We start from the raw sequence: 26,180 nt of genomic DNA, 5'->3' as shown, positions 1-26,180 counted from the left end.
AATTTTTTTAAAACTTTAACTTGATTTGAATTTTAAAAATAATAGGTAATAATACTAATAATAATAATAATAAATATGAGAGTGAAAAAACGTCAGCCGCGAGTTGTATGACAGGCTCATATAGGGTAATTAATAAGAGGCTATAAGCTATGAGTAGGTGGTGCAATATTGAGCATGATTTCATATCTTTCCAGTACGATCCTTTTCTATTACTTTTTGCATCGGAAGACTACCCATGTCTGAACTATAATCAGGCATGGGGATCTACACTTTTTTTTTTTTATAATAAATAATAAAAGTCATATATAATTTATAATAAAAGTCATATTAATTATACATACATTTATACAGATACAGTATTAATATTTTTTTTTAAAATAATTAAAATCAGTTTTTTAACCAATAATTATTTAATTTAATGGGGAGCTCTTCTCCTAAATTCGTAATAGGCTGAAAATTTGTTGAATTTCAATAAAATATTTTATAAATTGTAGTTAAATAGTATAAATTAAGATGTTTTATTAAATTTTTATAAATAATTTTACTTAAAATAATTTATTTAATTTAAAAAATTAATCAATATGATTGTGAAATAATAAATCTTATCTCATTTTATTTTTTTAATAAAATATAAATTAAACATAAACAAATATTTTCAGATTAATCATTATAATTTTTTTAAACTTTAAATAAAAAAATAAAAAATTATACTATAATAATATTTAAACTTTATAATATTTTTTATTTAATTTTTTCTCTTAATTCTTGAAATCAAATAAATATTTAACTCAAACTATCTCACTATTATTTATAAATTATGTTATTATTATTTATAAAATTCTCATTCAACCTTATTATTCAAAGATTTCTTTAGAATTTATTCATAATTTATAGATAATTTTAAATATAATAATATCTTTGTTAAATGTAAATCTTTAAATTAAAAGTAAAAGTTAAAATAAAATTACTTTATTACGTAATTATAAACAAATTGTTATACGATAATAAGACAATCGTTTCTCCTAATTGAGACAGCTAATTTTCTGGTTTTGCTAGGGTACACGACTTTCAGACAAAAATATATAAAGACAATTATCATATACGTTTCATATAATTGTTGTAGGAAAGTTATAGTTATAAATATAATTATGTATTAATATGTGTATTAATATAAAGTGATTGGTTAAAAAATAAATTTTATTAAAAATAATATTAATTTAAATTTTAAATATAAATAAAATAATATTAATATATAAATTAATACGTGATTATAATTATATATAATAAAATTTATTATTGTAAAGGAGATTTTTCCCAATCTCAAGAGCTCGGAAGGTAAGATCCAACGTGGGAGTCCAGCCCAGTTTGTGGCCATTAGCAGTAGGGGTATAAATTTGAATCGAAAAATTTCAAAATCGGTACGGATCAAACTAGACCAGGTGGACCGGTTCTTGTATTGTCCAAACCGGTCAGAACTGATCCGGTTGATAAAAAATATTAAATTTAATATGTTATATCAAAGTTTTATACAAAATTATTATATATATAAGTTTTATATATAATATATAATTATATGTGAAATTTTTATATATAATTATATATCATATATGAAATAATTTCATATTATAATTTATAAATTATAACATAAAATGTTAATTTTAAATATGAACATTTTGTAATTTGTTTGATCATATGTTATTAATATAAATATATATAAGATAATATTATTATAATTTATAAAATAAAAATTTAATCTTAAAAATAAAAATTTAATTAATCATATGCTTTAAATATAAAATATATATATTAAATTATATTATATATAGTCTAATATATTATATAGCTATACTAATATATATAATATAAGTTTATGACTAATACTAATATATAACTATACTAATAGTCTAATATTAATACTATTATATAGTCTAATATATTATATATGTATACTAAGTTTATAACTGATACTAATAGTCTAAGAGTAATGCTACATACATTTGTGAAATTGCAAACGCCGCGCAATCGCTTTGAAAAAAAGTGGAGTCCACGATTAAAAAGTTAGTTTTTTTTCATGTGAGTCCCATATTAATTCATTTTTATCAAAGCGACTGCACACCGTTTGCACAACTACGACTATAAATATCATTTCTCAATAGTCTAATATTTGTTTTTTTTTAAAATACTAATAGTCTAATATAAACTATAGTTATATTTATATTAAATTACTAATATAGTTATACTAAATCACTATAGTTTATTAAATGTATTACAAATATATATAAATTATAATTATCAATTTTTCAAATCATAAAAAAAAAATTGATTATCATTTAAAAAAACACATTAAAAATATAAATTAAATTAATCAATAGAAAACTAAACCCTAAAGTGACAAAAGCCACTCTCATCTCTGACTCTCCCAAATCTGTCCCCCACTTTCCAGGCAATGGCACCGCGCACCTCACTCTCATCTCTCACTCTCTCGTCATTTTAGTATTGGAAACTCATCGACCGTCAAAGCCCATAATCTTTTAACATTTTCTCAATATTTATAAGTTTAAAATCGAAGACTTAGTCTAATTTATTTTTAGAAATGAGATAAGTGAAGATTAAAATTTAAAATTAAATAAAATTTTATTAAAAAATATTATTTTAATATTATTTTTGTGTTAAAATTTAAAAAAATTGTAGTAATTATTTTATTTTATATGAGAATTTAAAAAATTTATAATAATTAAGATAAAATAAGATAAAATGATAAGATATTTTGTAAAAATTAACAAGCCAAACCGGACTAAGAGGTGCGAAATAGGATGTTAACCATTATCAAAATAAAATATTATTTTCAAATTTATTTAATAAAGAGTTAGGTAATAGTCTAACAGATGCGTTTGTGTCACTTTCTTCTTTACCAAAAACAGGCATGGAATGACAGAGGAATACCGCCGGAGTGCCAAAGCTCAAAAGAGGAATGGTCAACACCACTGCACCAAACAAAGATCAATCTGGATCAGGGCATGCACTAGCCCTTCTCGCATGAATTTAGCCGAACGAGAAGCAAGAAATGGCAGAGCACAGCGAAAGACAGACAAATGTCAGGCTCTCGGCTTTTTCCGAAAGGGAAATATTATTTCTGCAGAAACTTTCTACCGAAAGTTTTTATCGAAATGCATATTATTATTAATTTTTTTTATTTTACTTACTAATGAAGGAATTGTTTTTAAATGAATTTATGATTTTTTTATTTTAAAAAAATGTTGAAAAAATAAAAAAGGGCTAAAAATCCTATCGGTGAGATTCTCTGTGTGGACATAACATTGTCCTTTCTGAGACTCAGTGTGGTTTTATATGGATGAATGCAACCCTGAGCATAAAAACGTGCAGATTGCGATCTTCAGGTACGTGTCCTTTTTGTGCATTAAAAAATGAAGAAAACAAAATTTTTTAAAAAAAAAAGAAAAAAAAAACTGAAAGGTAAATCGTGCTTTGTGGCTTTTTTTGGGGATTTTGATAGCGACCTTAGAGTTCCAATACATCAAACAGACATCCGCATTTATGAAATGTCCATTCCACCGTACAGTCCATTAAATGCCGATCCACGTCTTAAAATAGGGCTGAAATGGAATATGGGAAAATGTGTAGCGTGACTTTAGATAGAAAATATTTTAAGAAGATAAACTCTTATTAAAAGAAAATATATTCATTATCCTTCGAAAGTAAAAAAATGATTTTTATAAATAGATAATATTTTTTTTCCTATACTTAAGGAAGGGAAATGATTAAAAACCCCAATTTAATTGATTAAAAACCCTATCCAATTGTTACAAATTTATAAGCTTCCTTAAAAAATTATGAAGGAAATCTAAAAGCAAATTGGAATGAATTCATAGATAAAATAAATACTTTTAAATGAAAGATGAGAATTAAATAAAATATTATTTTTTAATATTATTATTATTTTAAAATTTTAAAATATTAAATTAAGATTTGAAAAAATTAATTAATTAATTATATTTTATGAAAAAATTTAAATAAAAATTTAAAAATATTATAATAATAAGATAAATGAGGTGAAAAGTTTTCTAAATCTAAATGAAACCTAAATGCAAATTGGAAAAATGGATCATTTTTTCGAAATCAGAACTGCGTGGTGCCTACTCCTTGCGTTTACGTACGATATCGGCCGACTAAGAAGAAAAGTAAATAGGAAAATAAAAATCAGATCCATTTTCTCTTTCCCCCATCAGATATCATGATGATTGCACTTTAGATAGTTTCATGTAAACGTATATTTATATAATTAAACTATTAAATTGATTATATTAAATTATGCACATGTAATTTTTTTAATAACTGCATATATTAATTTAAATATAGCTATAGACGGTAATTTTTCATTTTTACAAATATACTGTTCACTACTAGGAATTTTATTTTAATAATTTTTCTCTTTCCTAATTTTAAGAAAAATATTAATAATAATATTATTATTTTGACTTTAAAATTTATAATTCAATATGAAAGTTTTTTTTTTAAATAGTAAAATGAATCCCTAAAAAATGTGATTATATATATATATATATATAGATAAATCAATGTTAATGCTGATGCGTAACGAAAAGAAAAATAACTTCTGGGCTAAACCCTATATCACGTAGAAGTTCCATATCTTTGTATTTTTCTTTTCTTTTTATTGTTGCATGTTTTGATTTTTTGGGCGCTTTCTGGACTCTTGGAGCAGATGAATTGCACTTGGGACCGAAACCATGAAAGTTTTTTCTCTCTGAAATATGTTGCGCCGCCAAAGCATTCTTGGATTTGTCGGGCAGCATTTATGAGTATCTCAGTTTTTTCTCTTGGCTATAATGAGTATCTCTTATTCCAACATTCAACGTTGCAGAGATTTTTGCCCCGGAAATGTGAAAGACAAGTCTGCACAAGCCTTACCTTTCGTACCAGACTTGGTTGTGCTCCCCAGAAACAGCCCCCCCCCCCTCCCTTCTCTCTCCTAATAGCAATTTCACACCGTCCGATCCACATGCGAAACGCCTTCTGCTGTGCTAGCTTCACGTGCTTATCGATCGTATTCCCTCGGCGTTTTCTGCCTCATGATATAAGTTGGAGGCGGTAAAGCCACCTTCCAATCGTCCGAAGCTTAATATATATATATCTGTTCGAGAATCCACGACATATACATGGCCTCCACTTTGTCTGCTAGGAACCATAGCGGCATGAACCAACGGTTCAGTCTCTTGAACCCGAACGCCCAGTCATTCTGGCCTGAACAGAAGGTACTATTCCCCACAATCATAGGCTTCTCCCACCCTCCACCGCTTCCGCTCCTGCCATCCCCGTTTCAGTCGTGGCAGCCGGTTGTTTACAGATTCCACGACCTCTCAACTTATGGGTATCCTTTAGCCGGCCCTTATGGATCGGACGGATCGGTACTTTACGATACTTGCTCACAGCCTCAGCCTGTTTATGAGGTTTCAAATTCTGTTGGCTGTTTCGGGAACGATTGTGAGGTTGAAACGGTGGCGGAGAAGTTGAATGCTCTCGAGGTGCAGGAAACTTTTGGTTGTGGGGTGACGGTGGATAGAAGTCCAAGGGGGCGGCTGCTTAGACCGAGGTTTTCAAGTAGAAAGTCCACTGTGAGTCGCAGAGGGAAATTATGGATGCCCAAGAAGGGCCTAAAAAACTCCGACATGTGCACGTCCGATGGGAACAGTGGTGGCGGTGTTGGTGGCTCAAGATCAGCATGCAAGGATATGGACGAACAATTTAGGAGGGGTGCTTCGTATAAGAAGAGCGGTGGTTTTGGTCGCATTATTCCCTTCCCTGGCATGGTGGAAGAAGTCGTAAGCACTGAAAGAACCACTGTGATGATCAAGAACATCCCCAACCAATTTAAGTGGGCTCTCTCTCTCTCTCTTTTCCTCTCGCATGCGGGGACCATGCGCATTTGTTACTTTGGCTAGTTTGCTGATTTTAACTAATTAATTTAGAGCTTTACTGTAATTGTGGGTTCATCCTATTCTGTGCTTAATTTGCGTCGCTCTCATTTATGATTAAGTTGTGGAAACTAGTCTTCGACTCTTCCCCAAGTAAATTAACCTTTAGTATTCTTCTACTAGAATGGGGGAAGTCATTGTTTGGTGGGACCTTCGGTAGTTCTTCTGTTGTCATCTCTATTGCCTAATGGATAATCGCATAGGGCTCAGTAATTGATGTCCGTGACTCTTCCTTTCTACTACGTACGTCCAACCCATTCACCATCTTTATTTATTTATTTATTTTTTGTTGGGAAGGGGGGAAAGGAAGGGGGGGTGGAGTTGTTTGAAATTCAGAGATGTAAGGGTTCCAGCTTACAACATCCTCATGTCTTGTGTCAATGCGCAGAAGGGATGACTTGATGGCTATACTAGACAAGCATTGTAAGGATGAGAATCTGAAATCAGAGTCGCGTACGTGCAAGTCCGCGTACGATTTTGTCTACTTGCCGATGGATTTCATGTACGTTGCCACACTTTGAGCGATTAGTTCGATCGTTTGCTGACCATTTTGTCCATACAGTTACCTCTTTTCTTTTCCTTTTTCAATTTTGTTGGATGTGTTTTGTAGGAAATCTTGGTATCAGCGTAAGATTTCAAATTTGGGGTACGCTTTTGTGAATTTCACAAACGCTATTGCTGCATTCAAATTCTTCAACTCCTTCCACAAACACGTATGGATGGTCTCGGAGAACAGCAAAACTTGTGAAGTTACTCTTGCCGAGCTTCAGGTTTGTTATACATGCATTCTCTCCTCTGTCATCCACAACACACAACTTTCGTATAAGCGCTTACATAGCGGTGTATGGTATAAAGTAATTCATTATCATGTGTTCTTGTATATATGATCCGCTTTCCCTTCTACGGGGCCTGGGGGCTGATTTATGCAGGGGAAAGAAGCCCTAATAAACAGTTTCAAGAACCGACTTTTCTGGTGTGATCGTCATTCGTTCCTCCCTGTGGTTTTACACCCACCGAGGGACGGTTCGTCGAACGACAGCGTGGCTACAACGGTTGGCGTGCTTGTAGCACGGGTACCCCCGAGACGTCTCAGGAAGTGTTCCTGAAACAGTGGAACGTCCACTTAGCGCCGCCGTTTAGTCTACTCTCTTGTCTTCCTCTAGTTCACCTGTATTTTTATCCTTGCTGTGTGGTGAAGATTGTCCCCGATCGGAAGTTTTTCATAAGGATCTGGCTTTGCCTTCTCTAGCAATCGGCGTTGAATGCTAGACTTTGTTAGTTGCATGGGGAACTGAACTGTGTCGTTTTTTCGGTTAAGGGCTATATATATATTGTTCACGACTCGGTGTATGTTTTATTTTTCGACTGTCTCTTTCATCGGGAGATGATCAGCTTCAGAGCTTCGGTGTTTTCATTCTCCCCCTGGGAGAAGGGTTTGGTAATCGCCCAATCTTCTGGGGTGAATTGGAAACATGGGTTTAGGTAAATTGTCGACGTTGTGGATGTAAATTGATTATGTTTGTTTTAGGATGATCTCTCTATCATATATGGGAGGACCAACGTTGTATATTTAAAGTCATGTACGATTTTGAGGTTTGTTTCAAGATTTACGTATCAACTTCTAATTTACTGGTCGATCGGTTCTAATTGTTATTCGCAGTAGTTACATTTCTTAGGCAAGGTTTATAGCGTGCAGGATTTTTAAAGTTCGATAGGAGCAAGCAAATTTTGCATTGAAACGGGCTTTATGGATACGGGGATTCTTTTGAATTTGTCCATTATTTTCGAAAGTTGTGTCCCAAATCTCCAATCTCGTATTGCATTACTCCTTTATACAGGCTTATTACTACAATCTGCCGAGAGAGATAAAAAGAAAGCAAGGAAAGAACCCCATAAAAGTGTGATCGCAATCTCCATGAACGTACTCCATGTCTTTAAGGAAATTGCTAGTTACTATTTATACTGCTGACTGTCAAATTATGTGTTTTAATTAAATTGAAATAACTCGTTAATTAGCTGGGTTAAAGTTGTGTATGAGTACAAAGCATATTTAGACTGGATTTGATACTGTTTTTAATACATGGGTGGGGATTTTATGATTATCTATAACTGCAATTGTTTTGATCGTAATTTTACAGTATTCCTCTGTAAAAGTGAGGCTTATCAATTAAATTTGGTACCCTTTTTCTCTGAAAATTAAAAAATAAACAAGCATGCTCAGCTTTGCTTGTGTAAAAAGCTTTAGGCATATATTGCATATGAGAAAAGGTAAAAAGAATAAAAAAAAAAATCCTTCTTGCAGCATGCTAGGTATTAGATGGTGATTCGGAGATGGTAATATCTATATGGTACGCACAAGAACACATCAGCTATGTGAATTGATTGGTGTGTGAAGTGTGAACCTCGGCAGCTTGATGGATGACATAAAATCCCCATTTATTTTTGTTACGCAGGCGCCATTAACCCTTTTTTAGTTAACACTCGTTTTATCTCTGGCATAGAGAACATGAGAATCTAGAGGAGGGAATTGACTATAACTTTGAAATCCTCAAAGCTAACAGCTCCATCGCCATCTACATCCATGGAAGCAACAATAGCTTGGCAATCCTCCAGAGACAACGTCCCTATGGGCTGGAGATTCGATATCGCCCCAAATAGCTCCTCTCCTGTCAAAGCCTCATTCCCATCATCATCGAAAGCTTGGAAAGACCTTTTAAGGAGATCTCCCCAAGAGTCAAGTTCCAAATTCTTCGTGTTCAGCTCCAAGAACTCCTCCATGGTTAGCAACCCATCCTTGTTAGTGTCTCCCCTCTGCATCATTTCGCTTATCTCTTGTTCACTCGGATTGTACCCAAGTGATCCCATGATGCCACTGAGCTCAGCAGCCGTTATTGCCCCATCATTGTCCGCGTCGAAAGCTCTGAATGCTTCCACAAGACTTAAGACATGGTTGAGTGTCTCTGTTTCAACACGAGCAGGGCGGGATTGAGCCATGGATTGGAAGAGCTTTAGAGATAGTGCAGCAAGAGCTTGTGTCTTTATATTCAAGCTCATATCTTGCTATAAATAGGGCGTGCTAAAGGTGCACGGATGGCATCATTCTCCTTTGGTCCACATAAAGTTGAAAAAAGTAAAGGTTCTTATGCTCATATGTTATTCGTTGTTATCATCAGTTTGTAGGGAATAATATTATTCTGATTGCTACAGTTGATGTTAACTGGCTTTTAATTCCAGGCTTGGATGATCAACTTGTTGCATGCATAATTCTCTCAAGTAGTAAAAGCGTCGGGCTTGGAGGTACGCTTTCCCTACGTCTAAGGTTTAAATCTCTTGAAGTGTGAACAATCTCTAATAGCCATCGAATTGGAGATTTTTACTTGAATTATCCGAGTTACACTTGTGTCTCTTGGGCACCCAGTTCCAATAAAAGAAAAAAAAAATTGGACCACGCGAGAGCATAACGTGGGAAACCTTTAAGATTGGCGGACGAAATCATAGCAACTTGGCTCACGAGCATTTGCTGGTGGTTTGAATGAAAAAAAATTGATCATAAAAATATAGGAGCAGGAGAATTATATTCATTTTCTATTTATCATGAATTAGTTTTCATTTACTACCATAGCACGAGAGGAAATATCTTAAAGTTTCAGTACTTAGGTTATGTTTGGGTAGTGAAGTGATCTTAGATATTCTGTAAATATTAATAAAAAGATAATGATTAAATATTAAAGAGTAGTAAATAGAAATAAGAAATAACAAAAAGTAAATAAAAAATAATAATAAAATAATGAACGGCGGTAAAGTATTCTCTAAATACTAGTAGTATTTAAATTAGCCCTTAAACGAAGATTATATTTTACAAGCAAAATGCTAGGGCTACCGTTGACCTTTTTTTTATAATTATTTTTACTTAATGATTAAGTAAATATTTTTTTTAATAATGTTGTATTTAAAAAATGATAATATTTAAAGTGTTAAAAAATATATATAAAAAAAAAACACATAAAACAACTATCGATCGCTTAGAACGGTGATTGTGGTGCCACTCATTTTACAACATCAAATAAGTAAAAGTAGCAAAAAAATAAAATGTTCAACTTCATTTTATTTGAAGTATCTGATCGTATGGCTGAATCCTGGCGATGGAAATCTATTACAGGGCATATTTATAGAGTTTGTCAAATAGATTTTTTTATGAGAAGTGGTATGTATTAGCCACTATTTATTTTTACACCACATATTTATAATTTTTTTATAAAATGTAGAGGTACTTTTCATAAATTTTTCATAAAATATGCGGTGAGAATAATTTCTTTCTTTTTCTAGTGGCTCTCAATTTTATTTTTTATTTAAAAAAAAAGAGATAAGTTGGCACAATTTAAATACCTTAAAAACCCACGTAAAATTCTATCAAGTGGAGGATCTTCACCTATGCCGCTGTCATAGTCGACATGTACGTCTAGGTGTGTACATTTTAAACCGTCAAAATCCATTCAAGGACAAATTTTGTAGTAAAATGGAAGAACTATTTTCAAACTCAATAAAAAAGCTGAAATTTATTCTTTTGAGTATATGATAAGTATGTACTTTTTTTAATGAAGAGATATCATAATGTGAGTTATGCATTAATAAAAAGAAATAGAAGTGTTACGGTATATAGATTACATAAAGTTAAATTTATAAATTTAAATGACTTTATGTGATTCATTAGATCTATTTTATAATAAAAATAATTTTATAATCTAACGTACTGCATCAGATTATATTAATTTGTAAATTAATTTTTGTGTAATCTCTTTATGACTATATATTTTCTTACGAAAATATGTGTTACATGCTTAATCCCATTTATGGCAATAGAATTTTTGCTATGTTTATAGATCAATCTGAATCGTCGTCCTCAATTTGAAGCAAAAAGTCTTAGGGTGAAGGATTTGGTATTGGCATATGAATGTTCATGGGTTGAAAGGTCGTATTTATTTTCGGGTCATTTTAGTGGCATGGTAGGCCATATTTGCTGCCAATATATGGCGTGTACGTATCCCTAAATTATGGTCAACAATCATTAATAATTGTAGAAACTCTATTCAATCAGATGCAGCTGTTGTTTGGGGACCAACTGGACTCTGCCATAACTGGTGGATTTCTTTTCTTTTCTTTTCCTGATGTCCCGTCCGTGTCCCTGCTCAGCTACTGTTTTCGTTCTGTGCCGGGTCTCTTTTAACAGTATGTCCGTCCCCTATGGGCCAGTCTCAGCAGTAACCCGCGCTCAATTCTTGCTGTCGTGGCCCATCATAACTCATTTCGAACAGGAGCCTTATAAATGAGTCCGAGTTCAGAGTTCTTTTCCAAACATGGGTCTATTTTTTTTTTTCTTTTTAAAAATTTTATTACATCTAAATAAAGTCGTATATTAATCTACATATTAATATTAATTTTTTTTATATTTAAAATTTAAATTAGTATTATTTTTAATAAAATTTATTTTTTAAGTAATAATAATAGATTGTTACATATATTAGTACACAATGTAATTAAATTTTTTCTTTGTGAAATTTCTTTGTAGCCAGCTATATATATCATTTTTTTAACACAAATCATGCATCTACTCTATTTGTAAAAAGCTTGGTATATAAAGATGTGAAAAATACAGCTGTATCTTGTAGACTCTTTATTTTATGTTCGTTTATGAATAGAAATAATATTGCATCTCTCGATCGGGACTGAAGATTACTCCTTTATGTTCAATTTTAAATTATATATGTACATGAAGATTTTGGCCCCCAAGTCCTTGGTCATGAATGATGTATGTCAGCATTTTAAGAAAAAGGGATAAACAACTGATAATATAAATTAGATTGTAAGGTACAAAACAATTCAAAATTACTTCGGATATTGGTGGGGGAATATATATCTATTATAATATGAAGATAGGAAAAGAGTTATACAGTACCCTAGCCTGTCGTTTTTGCCCTATAAACTGGGAGTTTTTTAAAGGGATCAAAACATAAAGGTTCATGGTTCAACCCAAGGTGGGAAACAGCAGAATCTGATTACCCAAGTTGATACCTTACAAACACAGATTCTTAATTTTATTTTATTCTACCATATTGTTTCTATATGTATTTAATAATATCTATATAGTAATATAATGATGATGAACTGAGAATATTATATTGGGCTAAAGTTAAAGGGGAGGAGGGGCCACGTTGTTGCGCGCGGGGAAACTCTAGAAATAACTATCCCAAGATGACCTTTCCAAGCGCCAAACAACAAGCTTGCTAGGGGGTCAAATTTGTATGGTTGCTCTTTGGCTCACCCTGAAAGCTGCGGACGCTCGATCGCATAGCTCTCGGATGCGGCGGTTGCCAAAATAACCTTTGGTTTACTTGGTCATGCAACCTTTTGAATGAGACATGCATCAATATTGTATAAACCAATTAGGCCAGGCTATTTTAAGTTAATTAGCAATGATCTCTGTATACATATCTATGCATGCTGGTAGGGCTGTAATAGAGCCGAGCCGATTTTTGACTTGCTGAGTTCGGTTTGACTCAAAATATTCAAACTCGAGCCCGAATTTGAGATTTTTTTCATTCTTTGATCAAACTCGACTCAATAAACTAAACTCTCAACTCGAGCTCGTCCTACAAACGAGTTCAAGTCGAGCCGAGCTCGAATTTGAATTGTTTTTTTTTTAATAAGATTTTATAATTAATAAATTAAATAAATAAAAAAAACTAATATTGAATTTATAAAACTAACAAGTAGAACCTCTACTAAATTATAAAATTTTAAAAAATTTACAAATAATTAATATCTAACTCGTTGATATTTATCCAAAATAATAATATATTATATGCCTACATATATTATTAATACATACACTTAATATGATAGTATATATCTATTTCATATATGGTTCCCACATACTAGTATATGAAATTATTAAATTTTATCGACTAATTATTATACAAATTATAAAATATATCTATGAAGCATATTCACTATATAGATATAAGTAATTAGAATACATATTATATATTTAATTATAAAAGTAGTATTCTTATATTATTATCTAATACATATATACATGCATAGGTGTGTGTATATATTTATCAATATATGAATGAGTTTTAATCGAGTCGAGCTAACGAGTTCATTCGAGCATAAATGAGTGAGCCTAAACAAGTTTTAGTCGAGTTGAGTCGAATTTTATCTGGTATTTATCATTTACATATCGAGTGGATATCTACTTTTTTTTATCACTAATCGAGTTCGATTTGAATTTAACCGAGCGAGTACCGAGCGAGCTATAGAACAAACTAATTTATTTACGTCCCTATACATGCATGCATGCATACATGATAAACAAAAGATCATTGATATTTCGCTTATGATATTTATAGGGTTTCGTTAATAATAATTTATTGGATTGGTAAATAAGTTGATCTTGAATATGCACTCCAAACCAAGCTATTTCATGATCTTCAGCCATTTATAACTTTACTCGTTGAAAATTCAACACCACAGATCTGGAGTGGGACATGAGTTTGGGCAGTCATTCGTGGGAAGCCCCACTACTACAGGTTTAGATGCGAGAGAAGCAGAGCATCACAATATAAGAAAGGGTAATGGACTTGCCACTCTTATACCACCACTTAACTATTTGTAATGTATTTTTTTATTTTTTTAATATATTTAATCATTAAAAAAAATTTAAAAATATATAATTTTATTGATAGTCACTTTTTTAATCATTAAATAATTTTTTTTTTTAAATTACAAATTTAAAAAAAGTGATAAAACTATCATTATTCATATATGAAACATTCGATCGATCAGATTCCCAAGCTACTTGACACAGATCAGTGCATGACTTCGAGTATTATATTAGACAATAAACAATGAAATTATTACCTTTTTCATAAAATATCGTACTCAACATGAAACCCCCCATTGGATCAGAAATTCTGCAAAGGGTACAACTTAAGCTTTCCTTAGTTAAGGGTAACCGATAGAAAAGCGGCCGCCTTAAAAACGTATTCAGACAATTTAATGGAAAAAAGAATGCAGGATTACACGCAGTATATACAACCTCGTCTCAGCTCATGCTGCTCATCACCTTCTGAACTTTTTTTTTTCCAATATCCTTTAAAAGAGCAGCAACGAATTCTTAATATTATAATTCATCTTCTCCAAGTTTGGCTGCACGGCGAACTGAATCATCGGCGGGGGCCCACATGCCAACGCCAAAGTATCCTCTGTTCCTTCTGGGATGTGCTCACGCAGAATACTCTCCGTGATAACTCCCAGACTGTACTGCCATCCTTCCTTTATAGATTCTTGCACCACGTACCACACCTTTAATCTGTCATATTTCTCAGCCCAAGCATCAAGCTCTTCTCTAAGCAAGATATCCTCTTCGGTGCGATTCGCGTAGACCACATACATTTCTGTCTCGTCCTCTGGGTCCTTAAGAATGGCCTGAACCACTTGATATATGGGTGTGATCCCTGTCCCACCTGCTAGCATGGCTAGCTTCTTGGCAGACTTATGTTTTCCATGTACTAAAAAATTGCCGCGGCCAGTATATTCTATGTGACCCAATGGACCCTTCACGTCTAGAACCGAACCTAGAGGAAGTGAGTCTAGGTACTGTGACATGAGCCCTCCATTAGGGAACCTTGGATGCACCTTTTTGAAGTAAATCTTAATCACCAGATCAAAGTAGCCGACTACATCGACGGTGCTCGTTGGAGTGTAAGCTCGCATGCACAGCTTCTCGTCTATGGTTGCGCACAAAAATATATGCTTCCCTACCGGTAAACCCAAGACCTGGCCATCGGATGGTAATCCAAACCGGAAGAGCCGTACGTCATGGGATATTGATCTTTTATCCAGGAGCTTGCATTGGATTTTCTGACGCGGGATGAGCGCCACACTTCTTAGTGGCGCAGTCTCTTTGATGGGAGCAAGGTGGGATGTATTCGACGCGCCATGCACTGAGCTGTTGGGCGACGAGGTGTTCGAGTCGGAAGCATAACCCGTCGTGATCAGCTCGCCTATTCGATACTCCTCGAGCAATTTCTTGGCCTTGTCGGAGTGAATTGCGTCAAACTCTTCGGTGCAGTCAGTACCGGCATTGATGAGAATGCTGTCGGTACCACCGGGGTGATCACTGAGGAACCGGGTGCAATCATAAATGTGGCCGTCGACAATGATCCAAGCTGAATCGGCCGAGCTGTGCTTTTTAACCTCAGACAGTGGGTACAAGTTTGAGGAAGTGTTCATGAAGGGTGATGAGACGCTCTTCTTGAGGGATGGGTTTGCTTCGGATGATTTCTCGAGGTGCTTTTCTTTGGCCATCCATCCACCGGACAGGTTTCCGGGAAGAGTTGGGTGCTCAAACACGATTCCAATCTCCCCCTTGTGTGGCTTGCACACATTTGTTTTAACCCGGAACCAGCAGTTGTTCATCATTCCCTGTTCATTAATGGAATACTAGTATAAATCAGTACACAACGAAGGCCTCAAGTCAAACCTATCGGCATCTACATCTATCAGCGATTAAATGCTTGGAAAATTTGTGACATGATAGTTCAATAATTTCTCCTTTCTACGTACAATGCAACCGATATCTCCGACTATCTATAAACTTGGTTCGTCGTTATTATGAATATTGCACCAACTCTTAGGCTGAGTTGCTAGCATTTTCACCTTTAAATATAAAAAACAAAAAGAAATAATAGATGCACGCACCATATAATTATTTTAAAAAAATGAAAAATATAAGATTTATAAAAAAAATTAATTTTTTAATAATAAAATCGTATAACATTCACAATTTCTATAATTTTTTATAGCATTTCTCAAAATTAAATATGGTCGGCCTAGAATCATTCACCAACAATGAATGTATAAAGGGTAAGATACGTGAAGCCTTTTTCCTCTTTTTTATATATAGTTCGGTAGGGGTCCCAATATTGCAGTGATAGTGATATATATACATTTTTTGGTTTGACAAAGCACAGAAACTCCCCACTCTTGTAGGGGCGGCAAGCAGGACGGATCCAATGTGACATTGGAACCAATGGTACACGATCACTCTACTTTTCACGCAACCATTCGTAGAAAATTTATCAGAAGACCTGCCGACAGCATCAAACTAACCACTGGATCTCCAATAAAAGCAAAAAACAAAAAAGTGGAACACTAAGTACATGTTTAGAATTATAGAAAATATAGTTTATAATTTTAAGATTTATAATTTTTAATTTAATTAATAAATTTTATTATTAAAAAGTTATTTACTGTTAATAATTATGTCTCTAAAGTATTTTTAAAATTAGTTATATTAATTTTTTTAAAATATACAGTTATTTGTTTAAGCTTTTTGATAAAAACTTCAGTTTAGTACTTTTTAAAGAAAGTAAATTTTCAATTTTTTCAAATGATTAAAATATTTTTTATAAATTTATAAAATATATCATTTTTTTTTAAAAGAACTTTTAAACAATTAAAAGTACTTTTTAAATTTTTAAACTCAATCCCAAACAAGTTCAAAGAATTTACGATGCTATTTTTTAGATGTAAAAAATATAAAATAGTTATAAAAGAAATTTTGACAAATATTTTATGTTTTTCATATTTAATTTAGTTGATAAAAAAAGTCATTTTTACAGTGGCACTCAAAGCAAAGGCAACGTATGAGGGGAAAGGTATGGACGCACCATGACATTCCAAATTAGCTTCTCGGGCTGAGTGTTGAGGGCCTCATCCCAGGCTCGAACGGCAATCTCCTTGGTTCCAAGCAGGTCCAGCACCTCCACCTCCAACGACCAGAAGCACCAGCACCAATATTTGCCGTACTTGTTCGGCTTCTCCTGGTGGTCCATAGCGCACACCCGCCATGTCTCTCCACCGTCCATAGTCACCTCGACACGAGTCACTTTTCTCCCACCTCCTGGGTACGAATAAAATAAGAGAAATAATTAATTCCTGCTCAAAGCTCTCCCTAGTCAAAGCAGGTACACTTTTTTACCAAGGTTAATTTATCACGCCGCCCCTGGTTTTAGAAACTAACCAACATAAAACACATCGTTCCAAAAAGTGATAATTATTAATAATTCCAAGTTCCAAGGAAATTGATGCAAAAGCCAAGTCTCTATACAAAACAGATTTTCTTAGAAAAAGCGATGAGATCACAGAATATTTTTATATGCCACTCAATGATAATACGAGAGTCGAGACCCATGCACGCGAGCAAAGCTGCCGTCTTAAGAGTAAACAAAAGAGTTAGTTAAGATATTATAGGATCAAGAACTCACCAGAATATGCATAGCCCCTCAAAGTGTATGGCTTCTGCGTTGTCCACGAGTTTATGGGCAAGATCTCCTCGTGGCATGGCGTCGTCATCACAGAGTTTATGTTCAGCTCGTTAATAATGTACTCGGGCTTATACCACCAAGCTGCACAAACCCCAAATCATTTCACGTCTTGCCATTTTAAGATAAATTCCTAAAACTCACACAAGAAATTTGACTCACACGATTCAATTGAAAAGCGTTTAGGAAAAGTAGAAAAAAGATAAGAATATACAATAAAGGCTATTTTCATTCCATGCTTTGAAAAAACTGGGTCAGAATCGTGCGCAAAAAGAGAGGCAAGGCACCTTCGGCGTTCGCTAGCTCTGCATCAACGTGTGAAGGAAGTACTCTGTTGTCGTTGTAATGGTAGTAACTATCGGATTCTCGGGTCGTCACAATAATCCTCTTCAGCCATTTCACCATTCGCCCGCCTATGAATCCCGGAACGATCATCCTCACTGGGAATCCGTGGTCCGGCGTCAATTGCGCACCGTTTTGCATGTACGCCAACATGATGTCCCGCGACGGATCCATGGCGATCTCGTACTTGATACTGGTCCCATACTTGGACCCACCGCCACCTGGCAAGTCCTCAACCCCTTCGAAGCACACATTGAGTGCCCCACGTTTGCGGCTCAAGATCCCACACCGCTTGAGCACATGGCATAAGAGTACACCTCGCCACACCGAAGTGGAGATCCCTGCGGCGCCCCAGTTGAATCCAATGCTCTTCTTCACCATGTTCTGCTCTTTCCGTCTGTTTCCAGCGCAGACCAGCGTGACCGGGAACTCCCGGCTCTTGAACTCAGTGACGAGTTCGTCCATGGTGAACCGGCTGGGTCGCTTGACGAGTCCGCAGACCTCGATGGTCCAGTCCTCCCACCTGGCCTTGGGCACCGGCCCGTGGTTGCGCACGTAGTGAAGTGGCACCGGGGTGATGAACCCGTGGTGCATAAGCCTGGTCAGTGGCGGTTCCGAGTTGAATGGGTGCTTCCCCGTGAGCCGGACCATGGCCGGGTTGCGCTCTACCCAACTATCCGCCGTCGCTGCGTCTTGCGGATCCAACGTCGACTGCTCCACTTCGCCGTTACCTTTCTCTACCAATTCTCTGAAATCGTTCCCATCTTCATCCTCGCTCGAAGAGTCTTCTGCCGTCACGACAGTCGAGTCGAGTGACGGCCGGTAGTTGTTGAGAGCCGATTTGAAGGTAAGAACAACGTCGTTAACGGTGGGTTGAAGACGTGTAAACCGGCTGTTGTCTACGGATGTTGCCATGAAGAGAATGGAAAAAGTTGATATTTTATCTGAAGAAAAATGAGACGCTCTCTAGGAATCACTTCATATCCGAGTTTGCAGCATAAAATGGAGGTGCTAACGGCAGAGATATATATAGGGGTCATAAGGAGGGATGCGTGGCACCTAAAACAAAAGGGCCCACCTTGACAGCCTGCATTTTACTTGCTCAGAAATAACCAGCTGGGCTGGTTAAAATTTATTTTTATTTTTTAAAATTTTCTTTAATTTTTTTAATTTTAAATTAACTAAATTCTTTTATTTATTTATTTATAAACAATACTAAGTACGGTCCTCATTTGAAAATTATAATACAGGTTTAACTGTATGTGCAGTCAAATTTCTCATTTTTTATATATTATTTATTGAATAAAAAAATAAAAAAATTATATATAATATATAGCGTAAAGATTATTTTTAAAATTTGTTTTGTTTGGTTGTCTCTCTCCAAATTGCCTACGTACGTTATTATTAGCAGCCCAATGATGGAGGGTCATTGGGGACTCGGGAGGGTGGTGTCAGCGAGGTATCATGAGACGATCACCGTTCGATTGCTCCGAATTGGGGCCACACACGGCACCTAAAGTGTATTCCGAATAATTTTTTTTTATTTATTTCTTAATTTAGTGATTAAGTATGTATTTTTTTAGTAATATTGTAATTTTTTTTATTTAAAAAAAAAATATTAAAAATATTAAAAAATGAATGAAAAATAGAAAATACTTATTCAGTGGGTTCTTGAGCTACATTCTTCGGTGGATGTAGCAGGCCCCTAAGAAATTTTCAATTATATATATCCACACACTAACAAAAGGACAAATTGGAGATATTACATGCAGAGAAATGCTACTTATTATTATACATTATACTTATTTTTATATATTTTAATATTTTAATTTATTTTTATTAAATTAATTAAGTTGTTTAACTCATTATTCATATACTATATATTTATTATAGATAATATATTATTGTAAAAATTATTGAGATCATGTAGCTTTGGTCTACAAGCCGCTTCGGGTTGGAAATGGTACTACTTCTAATAACATTGACGAAGACAACCCATCAATATGGACGATCATCTTATACGTAACAATAAGATAGAGAAATATTTTAACTATAAATAAATTTAATAAAAATAAATATATAAACTGATGTGATTTGATAAATATTTCATTGTTGTTCTCTGCCTCTTTAGGTGTCAGTGCATAAACTCAAGTTGGCACTGTATTACACTGATGATTGTTAACCCGTGTTGTTCGATTAGTCTCTTGAGGTGGGTTTGGTGTTTTTGTTGCTATCCAGTTGTAACGAGTAATCTCAAATATAGTGACCTGATTTACCACATCGAAAGTATAGTTCAGTCTCCCTTCTATATTCTCCAGAGTGATCTCAATTGCATGATTTGCATAGGTAATATGTTGATTCCTATCTTAAGTTATTCCCTTCATTCCTCCCCTTCCATGGTCCTGGTCTTTACCATAATGGGGTTCTGGTGACTCCATAACTTGAGATAATGGATTGAATATTTCTAATCCCATATGGTCCCTCTAGACAAAATGCCCTAGCTAGTTTCGTCCTTGCCAACGACATTTTAAGTAATAATTACTCCGAATGCTTAGCAACTTATAATTATGATAAGATGATATGGAGGAAGATTTTCATATATAGAAGTTTATATATAACGTTTCACCATTTCACCATCTCAATGGAATAAATATATATTCTCATATTCTTGCTTACATTCGTGGACTCTTATCACAACTTGCTCTACACAAATCGTTGTTAGATTAGACTAAAAACATGATATCATTCATTAACCATTGAAAATTTCAATGACGCGCGAACACAAATTGCCACTCTTATCGTAAACCAGCGTCAAGTGGTAATTTAATTACGAGAGATCAAAGATAAAATTAATTAATCCAACTAATTCCAATATATATAATAATCAATTATACCGTGTACTTAAAAAAATCCCACATGATACATCATGATCTAATAGTTTCAACTAACAATTAATATATATATATAGATAAATTATATGAATTTTACATGGTAAATATGTGTATTATATGGTATATTAATATATAAATTATATTCGTTTGTAGATCATCATGTATATATAGAGTTAAAGATCAGAGACAAGAAAAATATGATAAAATCAAAAATAATTTGGTAAATAGGCTATCCATAAACTAGAAATTCATTCATCGATAATCTAGATATAAATGAGAGGGAACCTCAAATCAGCAATGTTCGCCTATGGACTGAAAGTCAAACAAAATATATGGATAAGAAAATTCAAGATTTTTGGTTTAAGTCACGATCTTTGCGTACTATCGAATAAATATGGTCACATTATTCAATAATGAAGTTTAATTTGAGATTAGAAGGTTGTTTAAATAGTGAAATGATATCAGATAGTTTAAATAAAAATAAAATAAAATATTATTAGAATATTATTTTTTAATATTATTATTATTTTGAGATTTGAAATAGTTGAACTATTTATTATATTTTATATAAAAATTTTAAAAAAATTAAAATGAGTTAAATTCATCTTTGTATCCAAACCTAATCATGCATGTATGTTTTAACCTAGCACGTATAACATATATATATATATATATATATATATATCTAGGCCATTATAAATAAAAGTAGATGATATATATGGATATTCTATAGTACTAAGTATTCCAATTTCCAATCAATTTAGGCAACGAGAGCTAGCTATCTAGCATGGTCTCCCACTACCACAAAAGGAGCTTTTAATTATAATTAATGGGTTATGAGATATTTTTTTCAATATGCATGATTGAAATGTATAAAAAGATATGTAAAAATGGTTATACATAAATCTTTAGGAGAAAAGTTTACATTTATTAATTAAATTATATAGATAATTAACTCATCTCGAAGATTCTCTACGATCCCATGAATGCATATATAATAATATATATGTATGCTAATTGTCATCACGAGATGGTCTGATGTGCAGAGAATAAATTACTACCAAGTAATAGACAAAGTAGAATTAAATAAGCAGAAAAAGGACAGCAAATGGGTAACAAAGATCAAGTTGAAAGAGAAGGTCACGATCGAAGTTGAGACTTGAGAGTACTGCATATCGGTGGGTGGTTGGGTGCGTGGAGGGGCGCAGACAAAATTCGATCAGTCGAAACCTGCGAAGTGGCGCATGGGAGCCCCCAATGGTCAATGCCCCCAAAAAACATGGGGCTGCTACGTACAATACCATTGAGCTGCTATAGACACGAAAGTGGAGATCAGGAGAGTGGAGGCCGAGATCGAGGGTCAGAAAAAACTACTCAACAACTGGGGTTAGGGTAAGGGTTAGGGACGCCATATATATATGCACTTGGCTCTTCGTTGAACTGTGGAGCCACCTTTGATTTGTCTCTGCTACTTTACAAAAGAAAGGAAGAAAAAAAAACCTATGGTCAATTTTCAAAGTTCAATAAGGTCCACAGATTTGAATGACAGTTTTTGACAGATTTTTTTTTCTTTATTATTTAATTTCCAGTTAAAACCTTTTCCTTCACATGAGTGATCTATATATATGATAATCAGAGATCAGAAATATAGGTTGGAGAATCTTATCCAACAATGTGTTGTTGATGTGACTGTAATGGAAAATAAGTTTTATAGATAAAAGGTTGATGCATTTTTCAACCAAAATCAAAATCAAAATCAAAACATTTTTTATAAATCATGATTTATAAACTTTAATAATTAATATCAAACGAATGTGCAATTTATTTATTTATTATTTTTTGTATACGTTTAAGTTTGGAGCTATGATTTTAAAGTTTAAGATTAATATAAAATCTTAAATACAATTACAGAAATAATTAAAAAGATGAAAATGTTTTGCCATAAAAAGTAATTTAATTAAGTGGTTTTATTTGCTTTTGTTTTTGTTTTTTTTCCTACCTCATATATATGTGTGTACATATATATATATATATATATATATATTATATGTCGTGTGTGTACACCACAAAAACAGCATCGATCTTATTTTGACCCAGTGGCTCAAGTTTGCTCAGCTCTCGTGGTGGTTTATAAATTCTACCCGAAACTGATAGAAGATTAGGCCCTTGTTTGGATTGAAAAATGATATCATCTCATCTCATATTGTCATAGCCAGAAATTCTCATCGATATTTGATAAATCATAAAAATTCTGAAGCCCACCAAACATGTATGATGAGAGTCATTGTATCAGATCATGACTCTGATTCGTTGAAACACTAATATATATATATATATATATAGATAAAAACAAAGCCTTGGTTTCAAATCCAATGTGCGCAATCCTTTTTCACCAGTTTTACGTACCCAATTGGGGGCCATTTTTTCTTCTGCTTTTACTTTTCAAGCAGTTGAAGACCACTTATTTCTCAGAATTTATTAATCTTTTTTTGGAAGAAAAGTCTGATCTCATTGATAAGCATCAAACTAAATGACAAATGCAAATGCATGGAGGAATTTCTTCCAACAAAATACACTACTCAAAGCGAGAGACAGCATTATTAGCAAGTACGTGTGCAACATTGTTTATACCTCTAGGAACATGCCTAACAGACCACACTCCTCAACCTTTAGTAAGATATTTTTAACATCTCTTATGATTAATCCATTTGAATTCCATCACTCCTCAGTGCTGTATTTATATATATTGGTGAAGTATTTATACATATATATAGTAATATAATGCTTAGTACTTTTTTTTTTGTAAGCATTTATGCTCTCCTGGATTCACGAAACCTTCACAGATATTTCTGGTTAGATAGGTTCATCTTTTCCGCCTCATTTGGTTACATAGTTCGAATATGATGAAATGAGATATTTGGTTAAAAATTAAATAAAATATTATTATAATATAATTTTTTAATATTAATTTTATTTTAGAATTTAAAAAAGTTAAATTATTTATTATATTTTATATAAAAAATTTAAAAAAATTATAATAATGAGATAAGATAAGATAGTTTAATATTTAATAACCAAATCAGACTAATTCCCCAATAAAATCTTCCTAAACTAATTTCTTTAACAATGACCTCAGCAGCCCATAAAAATATATAAATAAATAAAACCAACAACGACAACAATCCCAGCTCTGTAATCAACAAAACTCCACTGCTTAACTCAATAACAATTCAATTTTTGTATGTGTTGTAACATGTCATGATAATTTGGAGGCATGTTAAGTGCCTTATTATTTTTTAATATTGGATTTTACTTTTTTTTTTTTAAAGAGAATGTGTGTCCTAGGATTATATCTAGTTAATTTATTAAATACAATTTTAGGATGTTCAAGTCTCGTAGACTCTCTTTAAAAAAAAAAAAAAAAGGGTATGATCCAATATTAAAAAAAATAAATTTTTCATGTAAGTCTTAGATTTATTATTATTTTTCAAGTTTTCTTACATACTATTAAGACCGAAAGTATAATTTTTATTGCTCTTTTCCATTTACAAGTTTCACGCGTGCTTTGTTCTCTAATGACCTTCTCTAATATATCATTTTCAACGTTTTTTTATAATAAGAAGAGATTTATCAAGTGACCGTAACCTTAAACCCAACACGCCCCCCCTCCCCCCCCCCCCCCCAACACAACAACACGAGAGAGAGAGAGAGAGAGAGAGAAGTGACTGCAACCTTCGACAGATCGAATTAACCCACCCAGTCATTTGGCCCAAATGAGATATTCAGCCTGTTGGGTTGAGCTCGCTTGTGCACAAATTACAGGCCCAGATCTATTTATGGCAATTTAAGGATCCCATATATAAAAACCAAGCCATTAATCGCTCAGTTACAGACCGATCTGCTCTATTTTTCTTGCTAACCCGAGTTGCATGTTCCGGAGAACTAATTCCCAGAAGGAAGAGATCTCAAGATCAATGGGGAAGCAAAATATAAAGGAAGAGAACAACAATATGGACGCAAGCAAGCCGAGCACCCAAAATATTGGAGTGATTATCTCTGTCTACGTCGAATCACCCAAAACGCAATCACCTCTCATGAGGACGGTTCCCGTCAAGAAAACCAAGCCAAAACCTGTTTCCAAAAAGCCTCAAACCTCAAGAAAGCAAGTCGAGTACTCTGATCGCAGGGCTCAGCTCCTTGCCTACGCTCGAGAGTTGCGAAGTAGTACTACTGCTGCTAGTGATCCCCAAGATCAGATTCAATTACCCAGAAACAATTTGAAGGCTAAGCCCAAGGTATAAGTTCTTCCGACTACCCCCGCTCGTATGCAAATATTATAGCAAAATGTAGGTAAATGCACTTAACAAATCGTGATGCATGCCAAGCTCGAACAGGAAAAATGGGAATGGATCATGGCACCAGCAAGTATATGCTGTCCGTCACGTCGGAGGCTTGAACGCGCAAGGAGACAATGGAGATACGAGCGAGTACCTGTTGAAGAGAACGCTGAAAACGCAGATCAGTTCTCGGTGGTTTCCGAAAGCATCGGTGCCGGCAAAAAGAGAAAAAGCACCACAAGGAGATCGTCTCGCAATTCTACCAGCTTCCTTGTAAAGCTCATTAACACATTGAATTGCGTTTATTATTTGTTACCATTTTTTTCAGAGTCATATGAACAACGTCAGGTATAGATATAATTATATGCATCGATCATTGCGTTACTGTCTAATTAATTCTTCGTTTTTTCCCTTTTGCAGAATAAATTAAGGTGTAGGTTAAGGGAACTATCTTGTTAGTTGCCAAATATGGACGATCGATGGCGGCAATGTCGATGAATTATTAGGTATTTTAGGTATCTGCTCATAATTCCTTGTTATGTCAATTAAAATTAATGTTTATATAAGTAATTTTTATTATATAGCATGGAGATACGATAGAGTACTACGTAGTATGTCATTCATCTTCAAAGAATACCTACTAATTTTTCTGAATGAAGATGCGAAAAATCTATTTATCATTTTTTTTTTATCATCATCTTTTTAATGAAATATAATAAATAATTTTCAATAATTTAATACGACATCATGGGATCGATGATGAGAGAATGATAGTAAAAGGGACGATAAGTAACATTGTTCACTAAGATAAGGTGCCTTAGATCATGGATGAAGAAGTAGATGCATATATATACCTGAAAGTGAATGGTACTAATTATTGTCTTTTGCTTTTGATCCATGCACTTATTGTGGAAAGTTTGTTAATTAGTGAAAATAATCAAAAGATCCGTTATTTTCGATCTCCAATGTGTTGTGTTAGATATAGTTGTACGTGGGGGTTTCATCAAGATCCTGATCATGTCTCCATATTTGAATATTTCAAATTACAGGGTTCATATATAAATATTTGACTAATTGCATTGATCACTTTTGAATTATCAAATATTTTAAGCTCCAACTACGTTCAACTAGCTAGCTGCACATAATTCTCTTGTTTTTTACAGGTGAGTTTAATTTTCCCTTGTGTTACATTATTCTTAACTTGCTGCACAT

The 26,180-nt window shown here is 33.6% G+C and overlaps 4 protein-coding genes across 4 annotated transcripts; 2 read left to right on the top strand and 2 right to left on the bottom strand.

The window, feature by feature from the left end:
• Positions 1–5,049: 5,049 nt before the first annotated feature.
• On the top strand, positions 5,050–7,646 carry LOC122312891 (protein terminal ear1-like). Its single transcript, XM_043127562.1, has 4 exons — positions 5,050–5,911; positions 6,400–6,513; positions 6,622–6,781; positions 6,941–7,646. The coding sequence occupies exons 1-4, from the start codon at positions 5,196–5,198 to the stop codon at positions 7,115–7,117; spliced, it is 1,167 nt and encodes a 388-aa protein (XP_042983496.1). The 5' UTR covers positions 5,050–5,195; the 3' UTR covers positions 7,118–7,646.
• Positions 7,647–8,430: 784 nt separating this feature from the next.
• LOC122312892 (probable calcium-binding protein CML29) lies at positions 8,431–9,073 on the bottom strand. Its single transcript, XM_043127563.1, has one exon. It carries the CDS (start codon positions 9,063–9,065, stop codon positions 8,526–8,528), a length of 540 nt encoding a protein of 179 aa, XP_042983497.1. The 5' UTR covers positions 9,066–9,073; the 3' UTR covers positions 8,431–8,525.
• A 4,831-nt stretch (positions 9,074–13,904) lies between these two features.
• LOC122313651 (nitrate reductase [NAD(P)H]-like) lies at positions 13,905–18,730 on the bottom strand. Its single transcript, XM_043128828.1, has 4 exons — positions 17,686–18,730; positions 17,342–17,482; positions 16,745–16,977; positions 13,905–15,497 (listed from the first exon to the last, which is right to left on the bottom strand). The coding sequence occupies exons 1-4, from the start codon at positions 18,653–18,655 to the stop codon at positions 14,166–14,168; spliced, it is 2,676 nt and encodes an 891-aa protein (XP_042984762.1). The 5' UTR covers positions 18,656–18,730; the 3' UTR covers positions 13,905–14,165.
• A 5,614-nt stretch (positions 18,731–24,344) lies between these two features.
• On the top strand, positions 24,345–25,987 carry LOC122313469. The gene is made up of 3 exons (XM_043128516.1): positions 24,345–24,926; positions 25,017–25,241; positions 25,389–25,987. The coding sequence occupies exons 1-3, from the start codon at positions 24,561–24,563 to the stop codon at positions 25,425–25,427; spliced, it is 630 nt and encodes a 209-aa protein (XP_042984450.1). The 5' UTR covers positions 24,345–24,560; the 3' UTR covers positions 25,428–25,987.
• Positions 25,988–26,180: the final 193 nt, after the last annotated feature.

Source organism: Carya illinoinensis, chromosome 6 (genome assembly GCF_018687715.1).
Source record: "Carya illinoinensis cultivar Pawnee chromosome 6, C.illinoinensisPawnee_v1, whole genome shotgun sequence".
NCBI lineage: Eukaryota > Viridiplantae > Streptophyta > Magnoliopsida > Fagales > Juglandaceae > Carya > Carya illinoinensis.
This window is presented reverse-complemented; position numbering and strand designations above follow the sequence as displayed.

Excerpts from the sequence above, each read along its gene's own strand:
- LOC122313651 (XM_043128828.1), bottom strand. The coding sequence starts at position 18,655 with ATGGCAACATCCGTAGACAACAGCCGGTTTACACGTCTTCAACCCACC. Across the intron at positions 17,483-17,685 it reads AGAGCTAGCGAACGCCGAAG|CTTGGTGGTATAAGCCCGAG; the intron begins GTGCCTTGCCTC and ends GGGTTTGTGCAG. Across the intron at positions 16,978-17,341 it reads GAGGGGCTATGCATATTCTG|GAGGTGGGAGAAAAGTGACT; the intron begins GTGAGTTCTTGA and ends ATTCGTACCCAG.
- LOC122313469 (XM_043128516.1), top strand. The coding sequence starts at position 24,561 with ATGTTCCGGAGAACTAATTCCCAGAAGGAAGAGATCTCAAGATCAATG. Across the intron at positions 24,927-25,016 it reads ATTTGAAGGCTAAGCCCAAG|CTCGAACAGGAAAAATGGGA; the intron begins GTATAAGTTCTT and ends ATGCATGCCAAG. Across the intron at positions 25,242-25,388 it reads GCAATTCTACCAGCTTCCTT|AATAAATTAAGGTGTAGGTT; the intron begins GTAAAGCTCATT and ends TCCCTTTTGCAG.
- LOC122312892 (XM_043127563.1), bottom strand. The coding sequence starts at position 9,065 with ATGAGCTTGAATATAAAGACACAAGCTCTTGCTGCACTATCTCTAAAG.
- LOC122312891 (XM_043127562.1), top strand. The coding sequence starts at position 5,196 with ATGGCCTCCACTTTGTCTGCTAGGAACCATAGCGGCATGAACCAACGG. Across the intron at positions 6,514-6,621 it reads TACTTGCCGATGGATTTCAT|GAAATCTTGGTATCAGCGTA; the intron begins GTACGTTGCCAC and ends TGTGTTTTGTAG. Across the intron at positions 6,782-6,940 it reads TTACTCTTGCCGAGCTTCAG|GGGAAAGAAGCCCTAATAAA; the intron begins GTTTGTTATACA and ends TGATTTATGCAG.